General features: G+C 38.4%; 1 protein-coding gene across 4 annotated transcripts in view; it reads left to right on the top strand.

Moving 5' to 3' along the window:
• Window positions 1-1,217: 1,217 nt before the first annotated feature.
• Window positions 1,218-26,851, top strand: part of BBS4 (Bardet-Biedl syndrome 4) — a 58,216-nt gene continuing 32,582 nt past the window's right edge. The window contains exons 1-2 of one of the 4 annotated variants that reach the window (XM_028100447.2): window positions 1,218-1,292; window positions 11,627-11,678. In XM_028100447.2, the coding sequence (XP_027956248.1) occupies window positions 1,269-1,292; window positions 11,627-11,678 (76 nt within the window). In that variant the 5' untranslated portion in view covers window positions 1,218-1,268. Of the gene's footprint in view, window positions 1,293-1,384; window positions 1,723-11,626; window positions 11,679-26,851 lie in introns of those variants that run through there. The other 3 variants (XM_028100446.2, XM_028100448.2, XM_028100449.2) reach the window with 3 other exon arrangements.

Genomic DNA, 26,851 nt, shown 5'->3' on the forward strand with positions numbered 1-26,851 from the left:
GGCTTTATGCATTTTAAACTTTGGTAGTTATTGCCAAACTGCTCTCAATGGAGGTTGTATCAATTCACATTCCCACTAGCCACAGATGAAAAATACATGTTTCCTCACAACTATGTTAGTGAAAATTTTTTTCTTTGCCATGTAAGAGGTGGAAAGTATCTCTTGGAAACTTTAATTTGCATGTTTTTTCTTCCTTGCAAAGTTATATTTTTATGTTTAACAGCCATTTGTATTTCTTATTTAGTGTGCTGTTTCTTTATAAATTTTGCTTATGTTATTAATGTCTGATTTCCTCTCTCTACTTTAAGGTCCGTGCTGTGGGTGCAGGGATCTTGTTAGTTTTGTTCATTACATGGTTAGTTCCAGGTACTAGAATGAATGAAGCTCAAGAAATGCCTGGCTCACGTCATGCAGCAGTCAAGTTCAGAATTCATGTTTGATTCCAAAGACCACATGTTTTTCCACGATCACTAACGGGAAAAACTAAGCTTTTAACTCACCACCCCAGGGGCCTGATGGGTAATGTAAAACGGCTTAAGTGTGTCAGGAAGCGGATTGTGGCAAAATGGCGAACCTAAGTACAGTCGCAGCGGTTTTTCACATCTGTTTTACTGACATTTGGGAATGGAAGCCCATTGTCGGATTTTTACATGCCCCGAGGCCGGGTTTCTGGCTTTCTTGTGAAATCTCCTGGTTTTTAAATATTTCCAGTCAAAACAAGACTGCGCTCACATGCGGCCCACCGGCAGCGGATTCGCAAATTCTGGCGTAGAGAGTGGGAGCCTGATGAGGCGAATACCTCAGTTAGACAGTGAAAGCTAAGAAACGAGGAGGTTTTGTGAAAGTCGAGAATGGGGTTCTGTACCCTAGGGTTTGAGGGACAGGATTCCCGGAAGGACTGAAATAAACGCAAAGTGGCGGAAGGATTGCGCGGTCTTCCCGGGTGTGTCCGGTCATTCCCCCCAGCGCGATCCCGAGTTTCTCCAGCAGCGCCCAAGACAACGTCGTGGGGGCGGTCAGGGTTGCCGTGGAGGAAGAGAACTGCCTGTGTATTCCCTCACCGGGCCCAACAGCGTCAAACCGTCGTGAAGCACCACCCGACTCTTAAGCCGTTTCCTGAAGGCCCTCCCAGGTGAAGCGTTCAGGCCCGCGATCTCTTTAGTTCCCCGCTCAGGCCCCTTCCAACTTCCCCAGTGCCACGACTTCCGTTTGCCCGGTCGTCTGGGAAACCAGCAATTTCCGGCCGCGAAGCGGTGGGCGGAGCCAAGATGGCTGAGGAGAGACTTGTTACGGTGAGCGACGAAATTGTTGTTAGGGTCCCGGCCCCAGGGCCAGGCCCGGCGGAGCAGAAAGACCAGGCAGGTTGGCGGGCGGCCTGTATCCTACGCAGCTGTCCCTGGGGAAGTGCGGAGCGGGCTCTGGAGCCGCTCGGGGTGCGCGGGGCGACAGGGTCCCGCTCCTGGGAGCTGGTCCGCCTGGGCAAGGCTGACTTCTTTGCAGCGCTGGGCCTGTGCTGGGATTGTGGTCCCTCTTGGGGTGCGCTGGACGGAAAGGGGAGATTTTCATCAGAAATGGCGCTTTTCCTAGTCCCATTTTTTCTGTCTCACGAGGTTTGGAAAGGAAGCACTACCGTTTGTGCGGAGACGGTTTGTGTTTAATCCCCTGGATTAGAAATTGAGTATGACAAAGCCTGGAAACTTTGAGCGTCACTGCCTTCTGCCGGTGGGTCGGGGCCATGTTTTTTCTCTGTTGTAATTTAGGAAAGTGCTGTTTTGGGATTCAGCTGAAGCTTGAGTTAGGCATTAATTAAACTCCACAGAGCTGCTAATAACAAAGGAGCCCAGATGAATTCGGGATAACCCAGTGGTAGTTATTTGTGAAGTGTATATTTATAATTGGATCTAATTTCTGTGACGTTCTCAGTGTGAAACCTTGTTTACGTTGTTTTAGTGTTGGGTTTCAAAGCATGTTCTACTCATTTGTTAGAATGACTTTATTAGTTATTTATTTGGAATGTATTGCCCTTTGAAAAACGCTTTGTGAAACAGACAAAATAGCAGTTTCTGGCTGACTTTTACAACTTAGTTTTGGCCGTTAAGGAGCAAGGGTAATGCTGTTGGCGGGGGGGGGGGGGGAGTTGTTTTCTGTTCTCTTTTCATATCCAGAGAGGTCAAATTATTACTATTGTTATTTTTTACGATTTTATTTATTTGAGAGAAAGAGAGAGCATGAGCAAGGGGGCAGAGGGAGAAGCCGACTCCCTGCTGAGCAGGGGGACCGAAGCGGGACTCGATCCCAGGACTCCAGGATCATGACCTGAGCCAAAGGCAGTCGCTTAACTGACGGAGGCACCCAGGCACCCGATAAATCAAATTATTTTTAGTGTAATCATACAACTCTGAATACAGGGAAGGAGGCCCAAAACAAAAATTTTTGTTAAGCTATAAATTAAAAAAAATTAAATAGCCTGATTAATGTTACTGGGTTTTAGATATTAGAAACATATCAAAGAAAATACTTCACCCAAATGTAAAGTTTACTGGTAACACAACGCTATAAATATAGCTTATATCTCTACCTGCAATGATAGGTGTTTATAAATAGAATATGAACTTGATTTCTGTGATGGCAGAATTGTCCTGTACTTTTGAATCTAATAGTGTTTTAAAGATAATGGCTGTTTTGTTTCAATATGACTTTAGCACTTGAGCCTGAAGTTAACTGATTATTTTCATTATTGTCAAGTTTATTGCTAGCAGTGTTATATTTGTAGTAATTTCATCTTTTCATGTTACTGCTGCAGGGAGATTTGAATTTCTGCCCATTTTGGAAGTGATCTGGTATCTTGTAATAAAATTAAAAGGGCCCAACAGTCCCATTCACTCAATAGACTAGTATCCCACTGAAATAAAAGCAAACTATAAGCATATAGTACAAGGGTATTCATTGCAGTATTGTTTATAGTGGCAAAATGCTGGAAACAAGGTGAATACCCATTAATAGGGTAATAGATGACTTCTGATACTTCCATTCTGAGGATTATTATGTAGCCATTAAAAAGTGTTAGAACTATATATGTTGATGTGGATGGTATACATTTTAAAAAAGCTTGACGTGGAGTGGAGTGTTAAAAAATAAAATTTAACTGAGTATTAGTTATTTAAAGATCTTACTGGCTTTATTCAATGATTCAAGAATCAGGCAGCATTCATTCTGTACAAAATGAAAGGCTTCATAGGCAGAAAGGAGTGGGAACAGGGAAGTTACACTAGACAAAAATGTTGGTTATTGTAAGATCACTTTCCTTTAGATGATGGCAGGGGTCTATCAGGCATATTACCTCACTAATACTTATTGGGTGATTTTTTAAAATATATTTTTAAAAGATTTTATTTATTTATTTGACAGAGAGAAAGCACAAGCAGAGGGAGAAGCAGTCTCCCAGCTGAGCAGGGAGCCCGATGGAGGGCTCAATCCCAGAACCCTGGGATCATGACCTGAGCTGAAGGCAGATGCTTAACTGACTGAGCCACCCAGGTGCCCCCTGATTGGGTGATTTCTGATTACTCGTTTAATATTCTATTCCTGGGAGAGGTAGAAAGTATAATTCAGTCTTTGTTGACATAGGACTTAATAACTCCATTTTGGGCCTTTTTTCCTTTTTTTTTTTTAAAGTAGGCTCCACAACCAGCATGGAGCTCAACATGGGGCTTGAATGCATGACCCTGAGATGAAGACCTGAGCTGAGATCAGGAGTTGGACACTTAACTGAGCCACCCAGGCACCCCCCGGTCTAGTAGGGGTATATTGTGTGATCTTAATTTTGTGGCATAAAGAAAAAACACATAGATTGGTAGATATGGATATATAGATGTGGAGGAGAGAAGATTAAAAGGCTTAAAACAAAGAGAATTTTGGACAAATGCATAAGTAAAAATATAAGACTGCTGTTGTGAAGGCCCGGAGGAAGGATGGAATAAAACTAGGCTAATGTTTTATTAAATTTATTAAATTTATTAATTCTAAACTATCAAGGATTATTACCAGTTCCTTAGGAAAACTGGGGACTGATATTTATATTTTATTTAAGAATTTGTAAGAAATGGGGGTGCCTGGGTGGCTCAGTCGTTAAGCATCTGCCTTCGGCTCAGGTCATGATCCCAGGTTCCTGGGATGGAGCCCTGCATAGGGCTCCCTGCTCGGTGGGAAGCCTGCTTCTCCCTCACCCACTCTCCCTGCTGTGTTCCCTCTCTCGCTGTCTCTCTCTCTCTGTCAAAATAAATAAATAAAAATCTTAAAAAAAATAAATTAACAAAATATGTAAGAAATGATTTTGAGATCTTAAAAACCAATAATACTGCTTTCTATGATTTATACTCACAAATTTTTTATAACTCCCTAATTCCCATTATTCAGTGTATTTGTATATATACTTGTTTTTCTTCCTGTAAATTTAAAGATTAAACCTTTCAGAACGGAAAGCAAAAATTACTATTGTACTAGTTGATTTCGCTCAGATATAGTGTCTAGCATATACCAAATACTACATGAATATTTGTTGATGAATAAATGATCATAGAACTACATAAAAATGAAGAAAGAACCAGAAGAACATAATGTATTCTACATACATCCCAGCTATAAATGAGATCAAGTGGGCTAATAGAATCCTTTCTGTCTCAGAATGTTCTGAAAGACTTTTTGAAAAAGAGACTCACTAAAAAATTATAATTTATTTTAATTCTCCTTTCTGCAGAAAGGTTGCTGACTCATGAAGATGCTTTTTGATTCTTTAAGATTTTTTTTTTTTTTTTTAGTAACCTCTTTGCCCATTGTAGGGCTGGAACTTACAACCCCAAGATCAAGAGTTGCATGCTTTGCTGACTGAGCCAGCCAGGCAACCTGAACCTTTAAGATTCTTCGGCAAAGTTTAAAAAATATCCCAGGGGCGCCTGGGTGGCTCAGTCGTTAAGCGTCTGCCTTCGCCTCAGGTCATGATCTCAGGGTCCTGGGATTGAGCCCCGCATCGGGCTCCTTGCTCTGCAGGGAAGCCTGTTTCTCCCTCTCCCACTCCCCGTGCTTGTGTTCCCTCTCTCACTCTGTCTCTCTTTGTTAAATAAATAAATAAAATCTTAAAAAAAAAAAATATCCCAGTTAGGGGCACCTGGGTGGCTCTGTTGGTTAAACGTCTGACTCTTGATTTCTGCTCAGGACATGATCTCAAGGTTGTGGGATTGAGCCTTGCCTTGGGCATGGAGTCTGGCTTGAGAGTCTCTCTCCCTCTGCCCCTCCCCCCGCTTGTGTGTGCGCTCTCTAAGTAGATAAAATCTTTTTTTTTTTTAAAGATTTTATTTATTTATTTGAGAGAGACTGAGAGATAGAGAGCACGAGAGGGAAGAGGGTCAGAGGGAGAAGCAGACTCCCTGCTGAGCAGGGAGCCCGATGTGGGACTCGATCCTGGGACTCCAGGATCATGACCTGAGCCGAAGGCAGTCGCTTAACCAACTGAGCCACCCAGGCGCCCTCTAAGTAGATAAAATCTTAAAAAAAACAAAATCCCAGATAAAAAATAGAATTCTTTAGCATTTTAAAAATAGCTTTGTTGAAGTATGATACACGTACCATAAAATTTACAGTTTGATCACTTTTAGTAAATTTATATACTTGCACAACTGTTACCACAGTCCACTTACCTCCATCATTCCAAAAAGTTCCTTTGAGTCCATTTACAACCACTCTTTACTCCTAACCCCATGTGACCACTGATCTGCTTTGTGTTTCCATAGTTTTGCCTTCTCTACAATTGCATGTAATCACACAATATGTAGTCTTATGTGTCTGAATTTCACTTTGCATGTTTTTTTGAGGTTCATTTATATTGTACATAGCAGTACTTTGTTCCTTTTTATTTCTAAGCAGTAATTCCATGGTAAGAATATATGCATTCTACCTACCAATTGATGGACATTAAGACTGTTTTCCTGTTTTTGGCTATTATGCATAGTGTTGCTGTGAATCTTTGCATGGATATATTTTTATTTAGGAGTGAAATTGCTGGGTTGGTAAGTGTATGTTAACAAAAAAACAAAACTGCCAAACTTTTTTTTTTGAGATATTAATTAATTAATTTATTTTAGAGATAGAGCAAGTGGGAGGAGGAGCAGGGGAAGAGGGACAAGCCGACTCCGAGCTAAGTGCAGAGCCTGATATGGGGCTCGATCTCATGACCCTGACCTCAGGGCCCTGATCACGAACTGAGCAGAAATCAAGAGTTGGATGCTTGGGGGCGCCTGGGTGGCTCAGTCGTTAAGTGTCTGCCTTTGGCTCAGGTCATCATTCCAGGGTCCTGGGATTGAGCCCTGCTTTGGGCTCCCTGCTCAGTGTGGAGCCCGCTTCTCCCTCTCCCACTCCCCCTGCTTGTGTTCCCTCTCTCACTGTCTCTCTGTCAAATAAATGAATAAATAAATAAATAAATAAATAAATATCTTAAAAAAAAAAAAAGAGTTGGCTGCTTAACTGGCTGAGCCACCCAGGTGCCCCATGCCAAACTTTTCTAAAGTTGCTGTATACCATTTTACATTTCCACGAGCAGCATGTGAGGGTTTCAGTTTTCCACATCCTTGTCTTGTTAATACTTCATATTGTCAGTCTTTTAATTTTAGTCATTCTAGTGTATGTGTAGTGGTTATTGTGGCTTTAATTTATATTTCCCCAATGCATAATGGTATTGAGTATTGTTTTATGTGCTTATTCAACCATTTCTCTTGGGTCAAGTATCTACAGATTTTTTGCCCCTTTTAAAATGGGTTATTTGTTTTAGTAAGATTTCTGTATTAAGTCAAGATAATAAAATAGCTAATAGAACAAGTATGTATTCTGTTTTATTTTGAGAATTTTTTGTTATGAAGTATATTTTATCTCTAAAAGAATGAATAAAAGGTTATATGTAAGTTTTAAAGAACAGTATAATGGAAACTTGTGTTTCTACTTCACAGGTTATGAAATGGGTAATGATAACTTTGAATCCTCCTAAATGTCTCTTCCTAAATTTTCCTCCTTTCCCATCAGAAGTATCTCTTTTATCAATTTTATGTTAATTATTCTTTTTGCTTTTCTTTACAGTTTTACTATATTTAATACCTCTAGATAATACATTGGTTTTAAGAAATTGTTTATTCTTTTTTCAATGCTGTATATTATCCCATTATAGGAAAATACTATAATTAATTTATCCATTCTACTAGAGATTTGAGTTCTGATTTCTTCAGCTTTATTGAGGTAAAGGTGACAAAGTTATAAGATATTTAAAGTGTACAATGTGTTCATTTGATACACAGTGTGAAAGGATTCCCACCATCAGGCAGACCTCCCGCCGATCAGGGAGCCTGACGTGGGGCTCGAGCCCAGGACTCCGGGATCACGACCTGAGCCAAAGGCAGACGCTTAACTGCTAAGCCACGTAGGCGCCCCTGATTTTAACTGACATTTACCGGATTATTAATTAGATGGAGCAGCAGTCGTTGTCTCTTTTCCTTTTCTGTTCAATGCCTGGTTCATATTTTTTGCTGCTTTTTCTTTCTTATTCTTTTTTTTTTTTAAGAATTTTTACTTATTTATTTGAGAGAGAGCAGAGTGAGTGAGAGAGAACACGAGTGGGGGGGGAGGGTCAGAGGGAGAGGGAGAAGCAGGCTCTTGCTGAGCAAGGAGCCCGATGCGGGGGCTGATGCGGGGGGCTCGATCCCAAGACGCTGGGATCATGACCTGAGCCGAAGGTAGATGCTTAACTGACTAAGCCACCCAGGAGCCCCCTGCTTTGCTTATTTTTCTATTTGGATGTTTTTCTTACTGTTTTCTTTTTACTGATTGTTTTGTAGTTAGTTATAGGTTCTGGCTGTTAATCCTTTATCTTTTTATTTATTTTTTGGTTTAGTATTGCAAGTATCTTCTCTTAGTTTTCTTTTCTTTTTTTTTTAAGATTTTATTTATTTGTTTGACAGAAGGAGACACAGCGGGATAGGGAACACAAGCAGGGGGAGTGGGAGAGGGAGAAGCAGGCTTCCCCTTGAGCAGGAAGCCTGATGCGTGACTTGATCCCAGGACCCTGGGATCATGACTTGAGCTGAAGGCAGACGCTTAACGACTGAGCCACCCAGGCGCCCCTTCTCTTAGTTTTCTGTCTTCACTTCCTTTTTGGAACGGAAGCTCTTAATTTTATTTTTTTTTAATTTTAATTTTTTTAAAAGATTTTATTTATTTATTTGACAGAGAGTTAGCGAGAGCAGGAACACAAGCAAGGGGGGAGTGGGAGAGGGAGAGGGAGAAGCAGGCTTCCTGCTGAGCAGGGAGCCCAAAGTGGGGCTCAGTCCCAGGACCTTGGGATCATAACCTCAGCCAAAGGCAGAGGCTTAACGAATGAGCCACCCAGGCACCCCTGGAAGTTCTTAATTTTAATGTAGTTGAATATTTAGATCTTTTCTCAGTTGGTTTGTGCTTTTATATCTTACTGAAGTAATCCTTCCCTATCCTATATTTTTTCTAAAGGTTTTTTTTTTTTTTTAAGATTTTATTTTTCAACAGAGAGACAGCGAGAGAGGGAACACAAGCAGGGAGAGTGGGAGAGGGAGAAGCAGGCTTCCTGCTGAGCAGGGAGCCCCATGTGGGACTCAGTCCCAGGACTCTGGGATCATGACCTGAGCCGAAGGCAGACGTTTAACGACTGAGCCAGTCAGGCGCCCTCTAAAGGTTTTTAAATTTGCCTTGTTCATTTTTAGTCTTTATCTTAATTCATTTTCATTTCCCTGATAAAGCTTTTTCTCTTTTTTTAAAGATGTTATTTATTTATTTGACAGAGAGCACAAGTAGGCAGAGCAGCAGGCAGAGGGAGAATGAGAAGCCTGCTTCCCGAAGAGCAGGGAGCCTGATGGGGGACTTGATCCCAGGATGTTGGGATCATGACCTGAGCTGAAGGCAGAAGGTAGAGGCTTAACCCACTGAGCCACCCAGGCGCCCCTAAAGCTTTTTCTTTTGAAGTCCGTTTTGTTTAATGTTAATATGGCTTCTTTAGTTTTCTTTTTGTTTCTGTTTTCCTGGTGTATCTTTTTTCATCGTTTTACTTTGTTTTCTTTGCCTGTTTTAGATGTGTCTTTATATAAATAGCATACATCTAGATTTTTAAAAACATCCACCCTGATATCTTAACCGGAGAATTTCATTTTTTTCTCCTTCTTGCCTTTTTTTCCCTGAGTTTCTTTTTCTCTCTTTCCTCTTCTCACTTAATTACTTGTAAGTTATATACTCTATTCTTTAGTCTTCCTTTAGTGAGTATACAATTTTTTTTTATAATATTCAACTGAAAGTTTAAATTTAAAACTTAGTAATGTAGGGATTATCAAATGCTTCATTACTCATTGCCTTCTGCCAGTTCATGCTACTGTTGTTCAGTTTTGTAGTTTTTGTGTTTCTCAACACCACAAATTATACTTTTGTTTTATTCAGTTAGTGGATGTTTAGAATACTTCCATATTTTACCAATTCCTTTGCTCATTCCACTCCTTCATTCTGGCGTTCTTTTCCTTTAAAAGTTTATTTAAACAAAAAAAAATTTTTTTAAGTAATCTCTACACTTACCACGGGTCTTAGACTTAAAACCCCAAGATCAAGAGTCACATTCTCTTCCGACTGAGCCAGCCAGGTGCCATGAAAGTTAGTTTTGATAGATGTAAGAGTTTAGACCTGAGGTTGGCAAACTGTTTTTGTAAAGGGCCAGTAATAAATATTTTGGGCTTTGTGGGCCAGTCTCTGTTGCAAGTAACTGAACTATGCAGTTGTAGTGTGGAAGCAACCATAGACAAAAAATAAACGTGTGTGTGATTGTGTTCTGATAAAATTTTATTTTAGACACTTAAATTTGAATTTTATATAATTTATATTTAAATTATATAAAATATATATAATATATAATGTTACAAAATATTTAAAAATGTAAAAACTATTAAAAATGTAAAAACAGGGGTACCTGGGTGGCTCAATTGGTTGAGTGTCTGACTCTTGGTTTTGGCTCAGGTCATGATCTCATTCATGGTCATGGGATTGAGCCCCCAGTCAGGCTCCCCGCTCAGTGTGAAGTCTACTTCAGATTCTTTCCCCCTCTGCCCCTCCTTGCTTGCACAAGTGCGCATGAGCACGAGCTCACGCTCTTAAATAAATAAATAAATAAATAAAATCTTTTTAAAAAAAAAGTAAAAAGCATTCTTAGTGTGTTGGCCATATAAAAATGGGTTGGGTTTGTTTGACCTGCAGGCCATAGTTTGCTAACCTTGTGTTTAGATTAACATTCATTTTACTTAGCACCTGAGACATGGGAGTGATTTTTCTTATAATGTCTTTATGTGTAATTATTTCCCATTTTTAATTGTTGAGACGCCAGCTATCAGTCTAATTGTCCTTTTTGTATAGCTTATCTGGTGATACTTTTTTTTTTGGTTGCTTGTAAGAACTTATTGTCTCTGGTGCAGGTCCTTGTGATGTATGCAAGTGTGGATTTATTTTCATTTAACCTGGTCAGGATTGATTGAACATTCTCAATCTAAAGATTAGTGTCTCTCATTGCTTCTGGAAATTTTCAGCCATTATTTTTGTTTATATCTTACCATATCATATGTAACAAAGGTAGTTATAAGAAAAAAACATTTGAAGATTTTCTGCAAAATTGGAGTATAAGGTAGTATTTATTATATTTAATAATGTCCCTTAAAAAAAACTCCCTCCTAGGGGCACCTGGGTGACTCAGTTGGTTAAGCGGCAAACTCTTGATTTCAGCTCAGGTCATGATCTCCAGGTCATGGGATCAAGCCCCACATCAGGCTCAGTGCTCAGCAAGGAGTCTGCTTGAGGAGTCTCTCTCCCTTTCCCTCTGCCCCTCCCCCTGCTTGTACTTGCTCTCTCTCTCTAAATTAAATAAATCTTAAAACAAACAAACAATTCCTAGAATTGAGTGCTAGGTAACTTCTATATAGATGACCTCATAAACTTTTTATCAAAGTTACTACTTTTTTGGTTTGGCTGTTAAGATGTATAGCATTAAGTGTAATACTAATATGTAGTGTCTAAGAGCTTTGTACATTTATTTGTGTCTAAGAGCTTAGTACATTTATTAGTACATTTTATGCATTATAATTATATATTACTCAGGGTGCCTGGGTGGCTCAGTCAGTTAGTGTCTGACTCTTGGTTTCTGCTTGGGTCACGATTGTGGGCTCGAGCCCCACATCAGGCTCCTCACTCTGTCTAGAGTCCGCTTGAGATTCCCTCTCCTCCTTCCCCCCCCCCCACTTATGCTCTCTCTCTCTCAAATAAATAAATAAAATCTTAAAAAAGAATATGTACACATAAGAATGTAGATATGTAGATGTGCATTATACATTATTAATAGTTTGGCTAGCAAAAGTATGACTTGACATGGCTTTTTAAACCATATTAAAAAATGGTTTTTAATTTTTCTTTGTGCCTATATGTAATTAATGGATTAATTGCATGATTGGAGAGCTACTGATGATGGTTATTTGAATGCTTTTTTAAGTTAGCAAGATTTATGGTAATGCTTTAACATAGACTTCTTTCTTTTCAGAGAACTCCTTTTCCTGCATCTGCTGAATCTCAGAAACCCCGGCTGAAAAAAGGTCAGTACGCAATTTCATTGTATGTGTATATTTGCACAGATTTTTTATTGGTTCTTTGTTTATATGCATTAGAGCTTTTAAAAATGTGAGTTTTGGAGAAAAGCAGTGATAGTCTAAATATTCCTCCATACCTAGCTTGTATTTTATGGAGTTGTTAGATGTTTTGGGATTCATTTTGCCTGTAAGTGTGTTTAAATGGGGCTTTATTATTATGTAAGTGTGTATTTTCTACTTGTGGAAAAAACACTGTGAAGTTCCCATGGTACATATCAGGCCTCACATAATCTCATGTCTATGTTAAATTAAGTGTGAGGTTTTAAGAAAATTGAGTCTGTGAAGACTAGGTAAGGACATACTGTGAAGAGCTGCATTTAAAAATCTAATAGAGATATGTTCTGTTTATTTAGAGGACTAGGATTCCTTCATTTGTTAACTTATAAAGTCTTAGGAAGGCTTGCATCAGATTGTAGTTTACTATATTGGATATTCTGTCAATGTCTAATAAACATGTCTAATGCCTAACAAACTTAGAAAATACCCAGACTTTTTACTTAGCAGAAGAGACCATCTCTCATCTTTTCTTAAATGTTTGCTAGAGTGTGACAGTGAAGCAATCTAGGTCATGATTTCTCTTTGTTGGAAGGCATTTAAGTACAAACTCAATTTCTTTAATAGATATATGGGTTTATTCAGATTATATGTATTTTTTTAAAGATTTTATTTATTTGAGAGAGAGAATGAGAGATAGAAAGCACGAGAGGGAAGAGGGTCAGAGGGAGAAGCAGTGTCTAAGTAGTGTCTAAGAGCTTTGTACATTTATTTGTGTCTAAGAGCTTAGTACATTTATTAGTACTCCCTGCTGAGCAGGGAACCCTATGTGGGACTCGATCCTGGGACTCCAGGATCATGACCTGAGCCAAAGGCAATCGCTTAACCAACTGAGCCACCCAGGCTCCCTCAGATTATATGTATTTCTTTAGGGAGAGCTTTGGTAATGTTTTTCTTTCAAAGAAATTTGTCCGTTTCATCTTAGTTATCAAATTTATTGGTGTAAAGGTCATGATACTCCTGTATTTTCCTTTTAATATCTAGTGATAGTGCCTATGTTCCTGATTTTGATGATTTATGTCTACTGTCATTTTTTTCTTGATCAGCCTGGCTAGAGGTTTATCCATTTTATTGATCTTTTCAAAGAACCAACTTTTGATTTTATTTTTTCTTCTCTCTTGCTTTTCTATTTCAATTTCATTGATTTCTGCTCTTATCTAATACTGTATTTAATTTGCAGTTTCTTTTTTTCTTTTTCCAGTTTCTTTTTTTCTTTTCTTTTTTCATTTTTAATAGCTTTATTTATTTATTTTTTTGACATAGTGTTCCATGATTCATTGTTTGTGTATAACACCCAGTGCTCCATTCAGTACGTGCCCTCTTTAATACCCATCACCAGGCTAACCTGTCCCCCCACCCCCTCCCCTCTAGAACCCTCAGTTTGTTTCTCAGAGTCCATCGTCTCTCATGGTTCGTCTCCCCCTACAATTTCATCCCTTCATTTTTCCCTTCCTACTATCTTCTTTTTTTTTTAACATATAATGTATTATTTGTTTCAGAGGTACAGGTCTGTGATTCAACAGTCTTACACAATTCACAGCACTCACCATAGCATATACCCTCGCCAGTGTCTATCACCCAGCCACCCCATGCCTCCTACCCCCCACCACTCCAGCTGATATGAGGAATTTTTTCAGTTTCTTAAGGTAGAAAGGGGATCATCGGTTTGAGTCTTTCTTTTCTGTTGTAAGCATTTAGTACTTTATGTTTCCCTCTAAGCACTGTTTAACTGGTTCATATACATTTCAAATGTTATGTTTTAAGTTTTATACAATTCTAAATATTTTAAAATTTCCTTTGTGTTCCCCTAAACCCATATACAATTAATAAAGGTACTGATCAATTTCCCTATATATGGGAAATTGTCCAGATTTTTTTTTTTTGTTACTGGTTTCTAGTTTAATTCTAGTTATGGTTAGAAAACATACTTTATATGGTTTGTTTTATGGCCCAGAATGTGATCTGTGTTTGGGAATATTCCATTTGCCTTGAAAAGAATTTGTATTGTCCTATTGGATGGAGTAATCTATAAATGTCAGTTAGGTCAAGTTGTTTGATAATGTTGTTAATCTAGGTATTTATTGATGCAGATATTAATATCTTTATCAAGAAGATACTGATATCCTTAATGAGAGAAGAGTGTTAAAGTATGCACATGTAATTATGGGTTTGTCTGTTTCTACTTAAAGATCTATCAATTTTTACTTTGTGTATTTTGAAGATCTGTTGTTGGATGCATAGACATTTAGGATTGTTTGACTTCTTGGTGAATTGACTCTTTTATCATTATGTAATGTCCCTCTTCTATTCCTGATAATATTCCTTATTTGAAGTCAGCTTTGATGATAATAGAGATGTTCCAGTTTTGCTTTGATTAGTGTTTGTATGATAATGTATGGTTTATAAACAGATTCACCTTTTTTTTAAAGTATAAAGTTCTGGGAGTTTTGACAAGTGAAAATAGTCATGTGACTAACCACCACCACCACAATCAAGATATAGAACAGCTTAATCACCCTCAGTAATTCACCTTGACTTTGTAGTAAACCACTTCTTCCACTTCCACTTGCTGGCAATCATTGATTTTTTTTCTACCTATAGTTTTATCTCTTCGAGAATATTATTCATTCATTCATTTATTTTTTAAGATTTTATTTGAGAGAGAGCGGGAACGAGCTTACAAGCAGGGGTAGTGGCAGGCAGAGGGAGAGGGAGAACCAGGCTCCCTGAGGAGCCAGGAGCTGGATGTGGGGCTTGATCCCAGGACCCTGAGATAGCGATCTGAGCCAGAGGCAGTCGCTTAACCAACTGAGCCACTCAGGCGCCCCAAGAATATCATTTAAATGAAGCATACATTATGTAATGTGTGTATATACACCCTTTTGAGTGGCTTTTTTCACTTAGTGTAATGTTTTTGAGATTCATCCATGTCGTTGTGTGTTTGAGTTTCTTTTTATTGATAAGTAGTATTCAGTTGTATGTGTATACTGCAGTTCATTCATCCATCCATTCAAAGAACATTCAGGGTTTTGGCTATTACAAATACAGCTGCTACATAAACATTTGCCTAGAGGGTTTTGTGTGAACATATTTTTATTTCATTTGTGAAGTGTCTTTATATGGTTTGTGTTTTATGGCCCAGAATGTGATCTGTGTTTGGGAATATTCCATTTGCCTTGAAAAGAATTTGTATTGTCCTATTGGATGTGAGTATATGTTTAGTTTTATCGGAAATTGCCAAGCTGTTTTCCAAAGTAGTTAAACCATTTTGTATTTCCTTCTACAAAGTATGAGTGTTCCTTATACCTCATAAATAATTTGGGAAATAGTCTCTCCTTTTTAATTTTCTGGAAGAGTTTGTGGGGAATTGACTAATTTCATCCTTAAGTATTTGTTGTAATGTTTCTGTGAAGTCATTTGGGCCTGGCGTTTTCTTTGTAGAAATGTTTTCAACAATAAATTCAATTTATTTAATAGAGATAAGACTAAACAGTTTACTTAATTCTTCTTAATTGAGCTTTGGTAGTTTATGTCTTTCAAGGAATTTTTTCACTTCATCTAAATTGTCTAATTTATTGGCATGAGTTCACAATTTTCCCTAGCAGGTATTAAAAATACTCTGAACCTTTTATAATTAAAACAGTATATTACTGGTACACAGTTAGAAGATAAACCAGTGATGGGTGGGGCGCGTCTGGGTGGCACGGTCAGTTGAGCAACTGACTCTGGATTTCAACTCAGGTCCTGATTTTAGGTTCATGAGATCCAGTATCACGTAGGCTTCACACTCAGTGCAAGTCTGTGCTTGTCCTTCTCCCTCTGCCCCTCCCCCTGCTGGAGTGCACACACTCTCTCTCAAATGAATAAAAAAATCTTTTTTTAAAATAAATCTTTTAAAAAAAAAGAAAAGAAAAAGAAGCCAGTGGGAAAAAAAAGAAAGGCCAGAAATAGGCTCAAATACATTTGGCAATTTATTTATTATTTTTTACAAAAGCTTTTATTTATTTATTTGAGAGAGAGAGCATGAGCAAGGGGGGAGAGGCAGAGGGAGAAGGGGAGAGGGGAGGGAGAAGCAGGCTCCTAGCTGAGCAGGGAGCCCTACTCAGGGCTCAATCCCAGGACCCCAGGATCATGACCTGAGCCAAAGGCAGATGCTTAACCGACTGATCCACCGAGGCGCCCCTACATTTGGCAATTTAGTATATGATAAAGTATATGGTGTCTCAAGTTACTGGAGTAAAGATGTATTTTTTAGATAAATGGTGCTGGGACAACTGGATAGCCATTTTGATAAAGAAAAAATTAGATTCACACCATACACAAGAATAAACTCCAAATGGGTCAGAGATCTAAACTAAATGTAAAGTACATAACCATACAAGTACTAAAAGAAGGTATTGTGAGGGCAATACAAGATTGATAAATATTACCTCATGAAAATATTACCTCATAATTTTTTTTTTTTTTGCATGGCAAAAGGCACAATAAAGAGAGACAGAGAAATAGAGTGGGTGAATATATTGCAACGTATATCACATATAAATATCCCTAATACATAAAGAACTCTTAAAAACTTGGGGTCGGGGAAAAAGACCAAATACTCAATAGAAAAATGGATAAAACACAATCACAATTTACACACAGACACAAACACACTATAAGAATGACCTTTGGGCACATGAAAAATATGTTCAACCGGACTCAGAGTAAGAGGAATTAAAATTAAATACATACTAAGGTATCATTTCTCACCTATCAGGATAGCTAAAATTAAAAAGTGTGAGTTCACATTAAATTTGCGAGGCTATGGGAAACAGTCACTGTCTTACATTGCTGGTGAGAATCGCAATTGTTATGGAAGGGAATTTGGCAACATCTAATAAAACTCTGTAATCACATTTCTAGGACTTTACTCTGAAGATAACATCTCTGACAATAAAGAGAGGCTTATTAACTATTACTCTTTGCACTGCTGTGATTCTAAAATATTGGAAACTTAAATGCCTGTATATAAAGAATGTTTGAATAAACTGTAGTATAGTCACATAATAGAGTACACTGCCGCTTTAAAAGAATAAGATTAATATGATTTGATATAGAGTGATTTCCAAGATAAATTGTTACCTTAAAAAACAGTACAAAAGAGTAGTTGTTGTATGCTACATTTTTAAAAGAAAGAAGGGCAAATAAAAAATATGTATGTGCTTATTTTCACAAAAAAGAACCACCAGAAGGATATATCAGAAACAAATGAGATTGGTTATCTACAGGGCCTTGCATGGAAATGCCGTGGAAAGGATAGGGGATGTGACACTTCTTTAGGTATGTCTTTCTGTGTAGTTCCGACTTTTGGAATCATGTATTGTTTCAATAAAAATTGGGAAAACAAAAATCTTTTTTTTTTTAAAGATTTTATTTATTTATTTGATAGAGAGATAGCGAGAGCATGAACACAAGCAGGGGGAGTGGGAGAGGGAGAAGCAGGCTTCCCATGGAGCAGGGAGCCCGATGAGGGGCTCGATCCCAGGACCCTGGGATCATGACCTGAGCTGAAGGCAGACGCTCAACGACTGAGCCACCCAGGCGCCCCTGGAAAACAAAAATCTTAAAAATAAAATGCAAGCAGAAGCAAATATGCTATGGTTTATTGGAGTCAAGTTTTCTTACTATTGGAGAAGGGAGTTACATGATACAGAAAGGGGCGAGGTGAAATTAAACCCTAATGGATTAGGGGTGGATTGGAATTGGAGGTACCAGTATTGAAGGCATGGATTTTAATACAGATACATACTTATAGAATATATTTTTTCCCTACTTCTGTCCACTGAGAAGGCTTAGCAGCAATGACACCCTAGTAGCCATGAGCATGGTTAGTGCCCAGATCTTAGTTTCTGTGTAGTTCCACTAAAAGGAACCAGGGTTCCCTAGAGAAATGCCTAATTCCATGTGTAAGGCTAGGAGAGTACAAGATGAACCTGGGATATCTTGTGCCAGAAAGTAAAGAATGGCTTAGAGAGTGATGGGAGTTTGTCATAAAGACGCAGAAGTGGGTTTCAAGGGCTTTCTCTGGCCACTGGGCACTGGCCAGTTCTGGAGTGATTTAAGCTTCCAACAATATAGCAATGGATTATAACACATGGAATAAAATAAGAATACACCAGTGCAAACTGATAGAAGTATACTAATAAGGAAAAGGAAAAGCTCTTTCTTTTAAAATAGAATGATAACTAGTAAGTATAGAATGAATGATAGAAAATTACCACTTGGCAACCATCATAGCAATAATTGATTCATGCAAAACTCCTCAGTGGATCTAAACTAGTGGGTAAAAGTTTGATGGGAAACAGGATATTTACATAAGTCTCTAAATCTCTCTCCATAAGATACATTTTAATTATAAAGTAGTAATAATTTCATAGTGAAAAAATTTGCCAGACACTACCTTGACCAAGTGATAACATCGCAGTAATGGAGCAACTCAGTATCCTATGCTTCCTAAATCACTTCTATGGTATTCTTGCCAAAAATAATACCTTCAGTCTAATCTTGAAGAAATATTAGATGAACCCAAGTTGAGAGGTAGTCTACAAAATAACTAACCTGCATTAAAAAGAAAAATGTCAAGGTCATGGAAGGCAAAAATTAAAGAAGACTAAAGAGACATGAAGCTAACTATAACATATGGTCCTAGAGTTGATTCTAGAGCAGAAAAACATCTTTTTTTTTTAAGTTTATATATTTAGTTTTAGTAATCTCTACACCCAATGTGGGCCTCGAACTCAGAACTCTGAGATCAGGCGTTGCATGCTCTTTCGACTGAGCCAGCCAGGTGCCCCCAGAAAAACATCTTTTAAAATGTTTTAAATTAGGGGCGGCTGGGTGGCAGTCAGTTAAGCACCTGACTCTTGGTTTTGGCTCAGGTCGTGATTTCAGGCTTGTGAGATTGAGCCTCACATAGGGCTTTGTGCTCCTCACGGAGTCGCCTTAAGATTCTCTCTCCCTCTGCCCCTCTCCCCCTGCTCGCGCTCTCTCTCAAAAGTAAATAAATCTTATTAAAAGATTTTATTTATTTATTTGACAGAGAGGGACACAGGGAGAGAGGGAACACAAGCAGGGGGAGTGTGAGAGGGAGAAGCGGGCTTCCTGCTGAGCAGGGAGACCGACACGGGGCTTGATCCTCATGACCTGAGCCGAAGGCGGACGCTTGATGACTGAGCCAAAAGTAAATAAATAAAGAATAAATAAAGTAATATTACATTATTTTCTAAATTGTAAAATATATATAATATAAAATTTAACCATTTTTAAGCATACAGTCCAGTGGCATTAGTTACATTTACAGTGTTGTGCAACCATCATCACTGTGTATTTCCACAACTTTCATCCCAACCAGAAACTCTGTACCCATTAAGCAATAATTTTCCTTTGTACCTTCCCCCCCAGTCCCTAGTAACTTCTACTTTCTGTCTCTATGAAATTTGCCTCTTCTAGATATTTGATATATTCAGAATAGTATTTGTCCTTTTGTGTCTGGCTTATTACATTTAGCATAATGTTTTTTTTTTTTGAAAGATTTTATTTATTTATTTGACAGAGACATAGAGAGCACAAGTAGGCAGAGCAGCAGGCAGAGGGAGAGGGAGAAGCAGACTCCCCACCGAAGCGGGGCTCGATCCCAGGACCCTGGGATCGTGACCTGAGCTGAAGGCAGATGCTTAACCGACTGAGCCACCCAGGCGCCCCTAGCATAATGTTTTAAAGGTTCATCTATGCTGCAACATGTATACAGAATTCATTCTTTTTTAAGGCTGAATGATATTCCACTGTATGTGTATCTCACATTTTGTTTATCCACTCGTCTGTTAATGGACACAGACAGGTGGTTTCCAACTTCAGGCTGTTGTGAATAATGCTGCAGTGAACATTGGTGCACAGATTTCTGTTTGAGATGCTTTCATTCCTTTTGGGTGTATATCTAGGAATGGAATTCCTGGATCGTACGGTAATTCTATGTTTAGTTTTTTGAGGAAATGCCAAACTGTCTTCTTCAGCAGCTGCATGTGCAAAGGCTCCAATTTCTTCACATCCTGCCAACACTGTTATTTTCTGCTGCTGCTTTTTTTTTTTTTAAATAGCTATCCTAGTAGGTGTGAAGTGGTATCTCATTGTGGTTGCCATTTACATTTCCATAACGATATTGGGCATCTCTTCTCATGTTCTTATTGGCCATTTGTATATGTTCTTTGTAGAACTGTCTTATTTTCAAATGCTTTACCCATTTCTACATTGGGTTGTCTTTTTGTTGAGGTTAGGGCTATTTTAATAGTGATTGATTCATGTCTTTTTTTTTTTCCCCTCTATGAGATGTATGCTTCAGTTATTTCAGGATTTTATTTAAAAATTTGATTCTGAGAACCTTATACAGTACCATTTAGTTTAAAAAAGCCAACGTTCTTTTCTCTCTCTAGTCTGAAAAGAAAGACTTTGAGAATCTAGTCTTGATTTAATTTTGGAAGTAAAGTTTTAGCTAAGCATTATCCTCTTTTTCCTCATGTCTTAATAAGTATCATGTAGAACTAGAGTAATGAGTAAGTTATTTATATTTAAAAATTATCAAGGCACCCTTGTATGCAGAGAAATACTCAAGTGTGAATTGACATAATACTTTTGAGTAAAAGTTTGTCAGTAAGTATCAGGAACTGTAAAAGTTCATATTTAACTTAGTACTTCCTGTTCTAAGAATCTATCCTAATAAAGTATCCTCAACACATGTATGATTTTTCTTTTTTTTTAAAAGATTTTATTATTTATTTGACAGAGAGAGACACAGCAAGAGAAGGAACACAAACACAGGGAGTGGGAGAGGGAGAAGCAGGCTTCCCGCTGAGCAGGGAGCCCGATGCGGGGCTCAATCCCAGGACTCTGGGATCATGACCTGAGCCGAGGGCAGACGCTTAACGACTGAGCCACCCAGGCGCCCCTGATTTTTTTCTTAAGCAAAGATATTCATTACAGAATTATTTATTTATTTATTTATTTATTTATTTATTTATTCATGAGTGAGAGAGAGAGAGGCAGAGGGAGAAGCAGGCTCCCAAGGAGCCGGGAGCCCGATGCGGGACTCGATCCCAGGACTCTGGGATCATGACCTGAGCCGAAGGCAGACGCGTAACCATCTGAGCCACTCAGGAGCCCTCATTACAGAATTATTGATAGTAGTGATTTATTGTAAACAATCTACAAATTCAGGAATAAAACAAGGCTAAAGTGATCATTCATGCAAATAAATACTAAGTAGCTATTTAAAATAATGTTTATTATTATATTTTTTTAAGATTTTACCCATTTATTAGAGAGTGTGCACAAGCAGGGGGAGTGGCAGGCAGAGGGAGAAGCAGGCTCCCTGAATGCGGGACTTGATCCCCGGACCCTGGGATCATGACCTGAGCCGAAGGCAGACGCCTAACTGACTGAGCCGCCCAGGCATCCCTAATGTTTATTTTTTAAAAGCAAAATTTAAAATTGTCTACAGATGAATATTTTTCTTAAAATGCACATATAAAAAGATTAGGAAGAAATAATGGTAAATTGATAACCATGATTATCTGTGAGTAGTGTGAACATGTGAGGTTTTAATTTTTTTTGTTGTTCCTTTTGTATTTTCAGTAGTAAATAACAGAAAATCCAAATCCAAGTGGCTTAAATAATAAGGAATTTTTTCGGTTAATATAAGTGGAAGTCCAGAATTAGAATGGGCTCTAGCATTGGTCAAGCAATTCAGTGATAAATAAAGCCTTAAGTTCTTTCTGCCCTTCCACTCTGCTATGCAGTGCCTGCTTTTTCCTGAAATAAAGCTGCTAGTAGCATTTGGCATCCATTTGTCCAATGCCAGAGATATGGTCTGGCGTCCCATGGTTTTCTCTTAGAAATAAGAAAGGCCTTTATTCCCCCATAACCTCTTAGGAATACTCTTATTATTAGATCAGATTGATAGGCCTGCCAGTCACGGGTAAGGGAGATAGGATTACCATTAATTAGTTTAATTTCATCAGCTGATAGGGAGTGAATTTTGAGGAGTCAGGGTAATTAATCATTGCTGGTTGCAGAGCACAGACAGATCAGTACGTGGCATATGGATACACAAATGAGGATCCACAGGAGGCTGTCAGACTGTTCGCCCCCTGGCACAGTGTTATTTTAGGAATCACTAGCCCTGAGCTTGCTTCTGTTTCTGTCATCGTCTGCGTCATCTGTTTTTCTCTTTGTGTTTATTTTGACTCTTTGCTTGTTGTGCTGCTACTGGATTACTTCTCTTTTGCTTTCCTTTGCCTTTTATGATAAAAACATCTTAAATAGTGTAAATATCTGAATCACACATTTTATATTGTACAGGTTTGTAAAATGGTTGACTCTGAAGAATAGAATATCAGAAAATAGTTTGTTTCGTGTAAAACTTGGTTTAATATTTTTTTTAAAAGATTTTATTTATTTATTTGACAGAGAGAGACACAGCGAGAGAGGCAACCAAGCAGGGGGAGTGGGAGAGGGAGAAGCAGGCTTCCCGCCGAGCGGGGAGCCCGATGTGGGGCTCGATCCCAGGACCTGGGATCATGACCCAAGCCGAAGGCAGATGCTTAACGACTGAGCCACCCAGGCGACCCTAAAACTTGGTTTAATATTACTCAGTAATTTCTCTTGAATTCTGCTGTCAAATTGGGCTTCAAGTTAAGATGGTGCAGTAAACTCAAGTTTTGGTCACTCCTGCTCCAGATACAGAGCAATAAAGAATAAAATGTGAGTAGAAAAAATACACACAGCCAACCTGAAGGAAATTGTCTTTAGGCAAATAAACTATTATAGAAAAAGGAAAAGATAATGATTTTTATTTTATTTATTTTATTTTATTATTTATTTATTTATTTATTTTAAAGATTTTATTTATTTATTTGGCAGAGAGATACAGAGAGAGAACAAGTAGGCAGAGAGGCAGGCAGAGGGAGAGGGAGAAGCAGGTTCCCCGCCAAGCAGGGAGCCTGATGCGGGGCTCGATCCCAGGACCCTGGGACCATGACCTGAGCCGAAGGCAGCCGCTTAACCGACTGAGCCACTCAGGCGCCCCTATTTATTTTATTTTAAAATAAAATCAGAAAAATCAACATAAGTTCATCATAGAAATTTGGAAAATATAAGGAATATAAAGAAAACAGGATAAATATCAGCCTTAAGAATTAATGAACTTTAGTTGAAAAATTAAAAATTAAAGTAGTATTTTGAACAAAAACTTCACATTTTGCTGTGAAATCCTTGGGTGTCTTATTAACCTGTAGTTCAGATTTTCTCGACCTTGGCAGTATTGATGTTTTGGGCATGATAATTCTTTATTGTGGTAGATTAACCTGTATGTTGTGGGATGCTAACAGCATCCCTAGCCTCTACCTAGTACAAGTTAGTAGCGCCCAGTTGTGACAACCAAACGTCTTCAGATATTGCCATATGTTTCGGGGGTCCAGAATTGTTCCTAGTTGAGAACCACTGCTCTGGTTAAACAGTATGACACTTAGAAGTAGAAGGCAGGAAGCTGATAAATTTAACATGAATTCACACAGAAGTTGGATTAGCAAGCAGAAAGACTTCATCTGAATGAGGAATAGTTGAGGGCATTTTGACTGAGAATCTCAGAGTCTGGATTTGGATGCTATCCCCCAACCACACCCCACCCCTCAGCCTGAGAGGCTCATAATCCTCACTTGACTCTGGTCTTGAGGATGGTGAGTGCCACCTGTGGAAGGGGTAAATGACTTTCTACTTGGGATTTTTGTGCAAATATATCTGGACTTTTTCACAAACTAGGAACTTATTTGGATTTGTTTACCAGAATTACTTGATGGTTCTGAGAAAATAATATTCTACATGAGGCTACTTAAGTCCTCTTATTTTTCCCTATGGTATGACCTCAGGTGACTTTCTTCTGGCTTTCAGTTTAGGACCCTATCCATCATTGAGGTAAGTGAATTGATTTACTTCATGGATATATTTATTTTCTTTAAGGAGTGTCCATTGGAGGCCTTTTCCATTTGGGGGTGGCTATAGCCCCGGATGAGTTTTGTCTACAACCTGAGACAATATATTTACTTGTGAGAAACTTGATCTCAGCTTGAGGTTTGCTTTCAGAGTATTTTTAATAGAAAACATTTTTTTACTGTGGCAAAATGTACGTTACATAAAATTTACCTCTTTAAACATTTTTAAATGTACAATTTAGTGGCATTAATTACATTCACTGTTTTGTACAACCATCACCGCTATCTTTTGTCACTACATACAAAAACTATATACCCATTAAATAATAACTCTCCATTTCTTCCTCACCTCTAACCCCTGATAACCTCTGTTCTACTTTGTTTCTCTGAATTTGCCTCTTTTAGTTATTTCATATAAGCAAAATCATATAGTATTTGCCTTTTTGTGTCTTGCTTATATTCCACTTAGCATAATGTTTTCAAGGTTCATCTGTGTTGTAGCATGTTGTATAGAATTCCATTCCCTTTTAAGGCTGAATAATATTCCATTGTATGTATATACCACATTTTGTTTATCAGTTTGTTGATGGACATTTGGGTTACTTCCGTAGAGTTTCTTTTTAATTAAAAAAAATTTTTTTTTTTTTTTTTTAATTTTAGGTAGGCTCCATGCCCAACTTGGGGCTTAAAATCACAACCCTGAGATTAAGAGTGACAGGCTCTACTGACTATCTAGCCAGGTGTCCCTCCATAGAATTTTTTTTTTTAAAGATATTATGTATTTATTTGAGAGAGAGAATGAGAGAGAGAGAGAGCATGAGAGGGGGTTGGGTCAGAGGGAGAGGCAGACTCCCTGATGAGCAGGGAGCCTGATGCGGGACTCGATCCTGGGACTCCAGGATCATGACCTGAGCCGAAGGCAGTTGCTTAACCAACTGAGCCACCCAGGCGTCCTCTCCATAGAATATTTTTAATGTGTCAGTAATTCCTTTTTTTTTTTTTTAAGATTTATTTATTTATTTTAGAGCAGGGAGAGGGGCAGAGGAAGAGAGAATCCCAAGCAGACTCCCCACTGAGACCAGAGCCCGATGTGGGGCTTGATCCCATGACCCCGAGATCAGACCCCAGTCAAAACCAAGCCCAACCCACCGTGCCACCCAGGTGCCCCATAATGTGTCAGTATTAAAGAATTTAAAGGTTGTGGAGTTTGGGAATGTTATAGATATTCTGGAAATATGTCCTTTTCTATTCTGCGTATAACAGTTTCTTCTACAGACTACTATCTATATATTTGGTTCTCAGTAATGGTTTTATTTTATTTTATTTTTTTAAAGGTTTTATTTATTTATTTGAGAGAGAGAGAATGAGAGCACGAGAGGGAAGAGGGTCAGAGGGAGAAGCAGACTCCCTGCGGAGCAGGGAGCCCGATGCGGGACCCGATCCCGGGACTCCAGGATCATGACCTGAGCCGAAGGCAGTCACTTAACCAATTGAGCCACCCAGGCGCCCCTCAGTAATGATTTTATAGATAATATACTTCTGACTTCATTAATACCACTCCCTTTTCCTGTATTTCGGTTCTGTGTACACAGAATTGTAGTGTTAGAAGGTAATTTAACTGTTACCTAATTCAGTTTACAGTCCACATGAAATTGCTCTCACAGCATCTTGGATAAACAGTTATCTCACTTCACTGTTTCTGCTGTAATAGTGAATGACTTATATTGATTTGCTTTTTGAAGAGGTAATCTTAATTGTCTCCATATCTTCAGCTCTATTTTCTTAGGCTATTGTAATCTGGCTTTTGCCCTACCACTCCACTGATTAAATTGAGCTGAGCATTGGCATGTTTTTTTATTGTGGTGAAATATACAGAACATAAAATTTATCATTTTAACCATTTTTAAGTGTACTGTTTTATGACATTAAGTACATTCACATTGTTCTGCCACTGTCACCACCATCCATCTCCAAACTTTTCCCATCTTCTCAAACTGAAACTTTGTACCCATTAAACAATAACTCCCCATTACTACCTCTCCCAGCACCTGGCAATCACCGTTCTACTTTTTCCTTTTTTTTCTTTTTTTCCAGTTTTATTGAGATATAACTGACATATTGTATTAATTTTAGGTGTACAACATGGTTTGATAGATGTGTATTTTGCAAAATGATTACCGCAGTAAGTTTAGTTAACATCTATCTCCTCATATAATTACAAAATTCGTGTGTGTGTGTGTGTGTGTGTGTGTGTGTGTGTGTGTGTGTGTGTGATGAGAACTTTTAAGATCTCTTGGCAACTTTCAGATATATGGTTACGGTATTGTTTACTTTAGTCACCGTGCTGTACATTAACATCCCAGAACTTACTTATCTTATAACTGGAAGTTTATACCTTTTGACGCCACTCATACATTTGCCCACCCTCCACCCCCACCACTGGCAACCACCAATCTGTTCTTTATATCTGTGAGTTCGATTTTTTTTTCTTTTAGATTCCACATATCAGTGAGATCATACAGTTTGTCTTTCTCTATGACTTGACTTACCATAATGTTCTCAAGGTCCATCCATGTCACGAATGGCAGGATTTCCTTCTTTTTTTATGGCTGAATAATATTCCTCTGTGTGTGTGTGAGAGAGAGAGAGAGAGAGAGAGAGACATTTTCTTTATCCAACACTGTTCTACTTTCTGTCTCTATGAATTTGATCTGTCTAGGTATATGTCATATAAGTGGAATCATACAGTATTTGTCCTTTGTTTCTGGCTTATTATAGTTAGCAATAATGCAGTCTTCAGGGTTCATCCATGTTGTACATGTGTTGGAATTTAATTTCCTTTTTTTTTTTTTGAAGATTTTATTTATTTGACACAGAGAGGGAACACAAGCAGGGGGTGTGGGAGAGGGAGAACCAGGTTCCCTGTGGGGCTCAATCCCAGGACCCTGGGATCATGACCTGAGCCGAAGGCAGACGCCTAACGACTGAGCCACCCAGGCGCTCTGGAATTTAATTCCTCTTTAAGGCTTAATAATATTCCATTGT

Source organism: Eumetopias jubatus, unplaced genomic scaffold, assembly GCF_037043125.1.
Source record: "Eumetopias jubatus isolate StellerSeaLion01/CBP00866 unplaced genomic scaffold, mEumJub1_p1.0 scaffold_7, whole genome shotgun sequence".
NCBI classification, from domain to species: domain Eukaryota; kingdom Metazoa; phylum Chordata; class Mammalia; order Carnivora; family Otariidae; genus Eumetopias; species Eumetopias jubatus.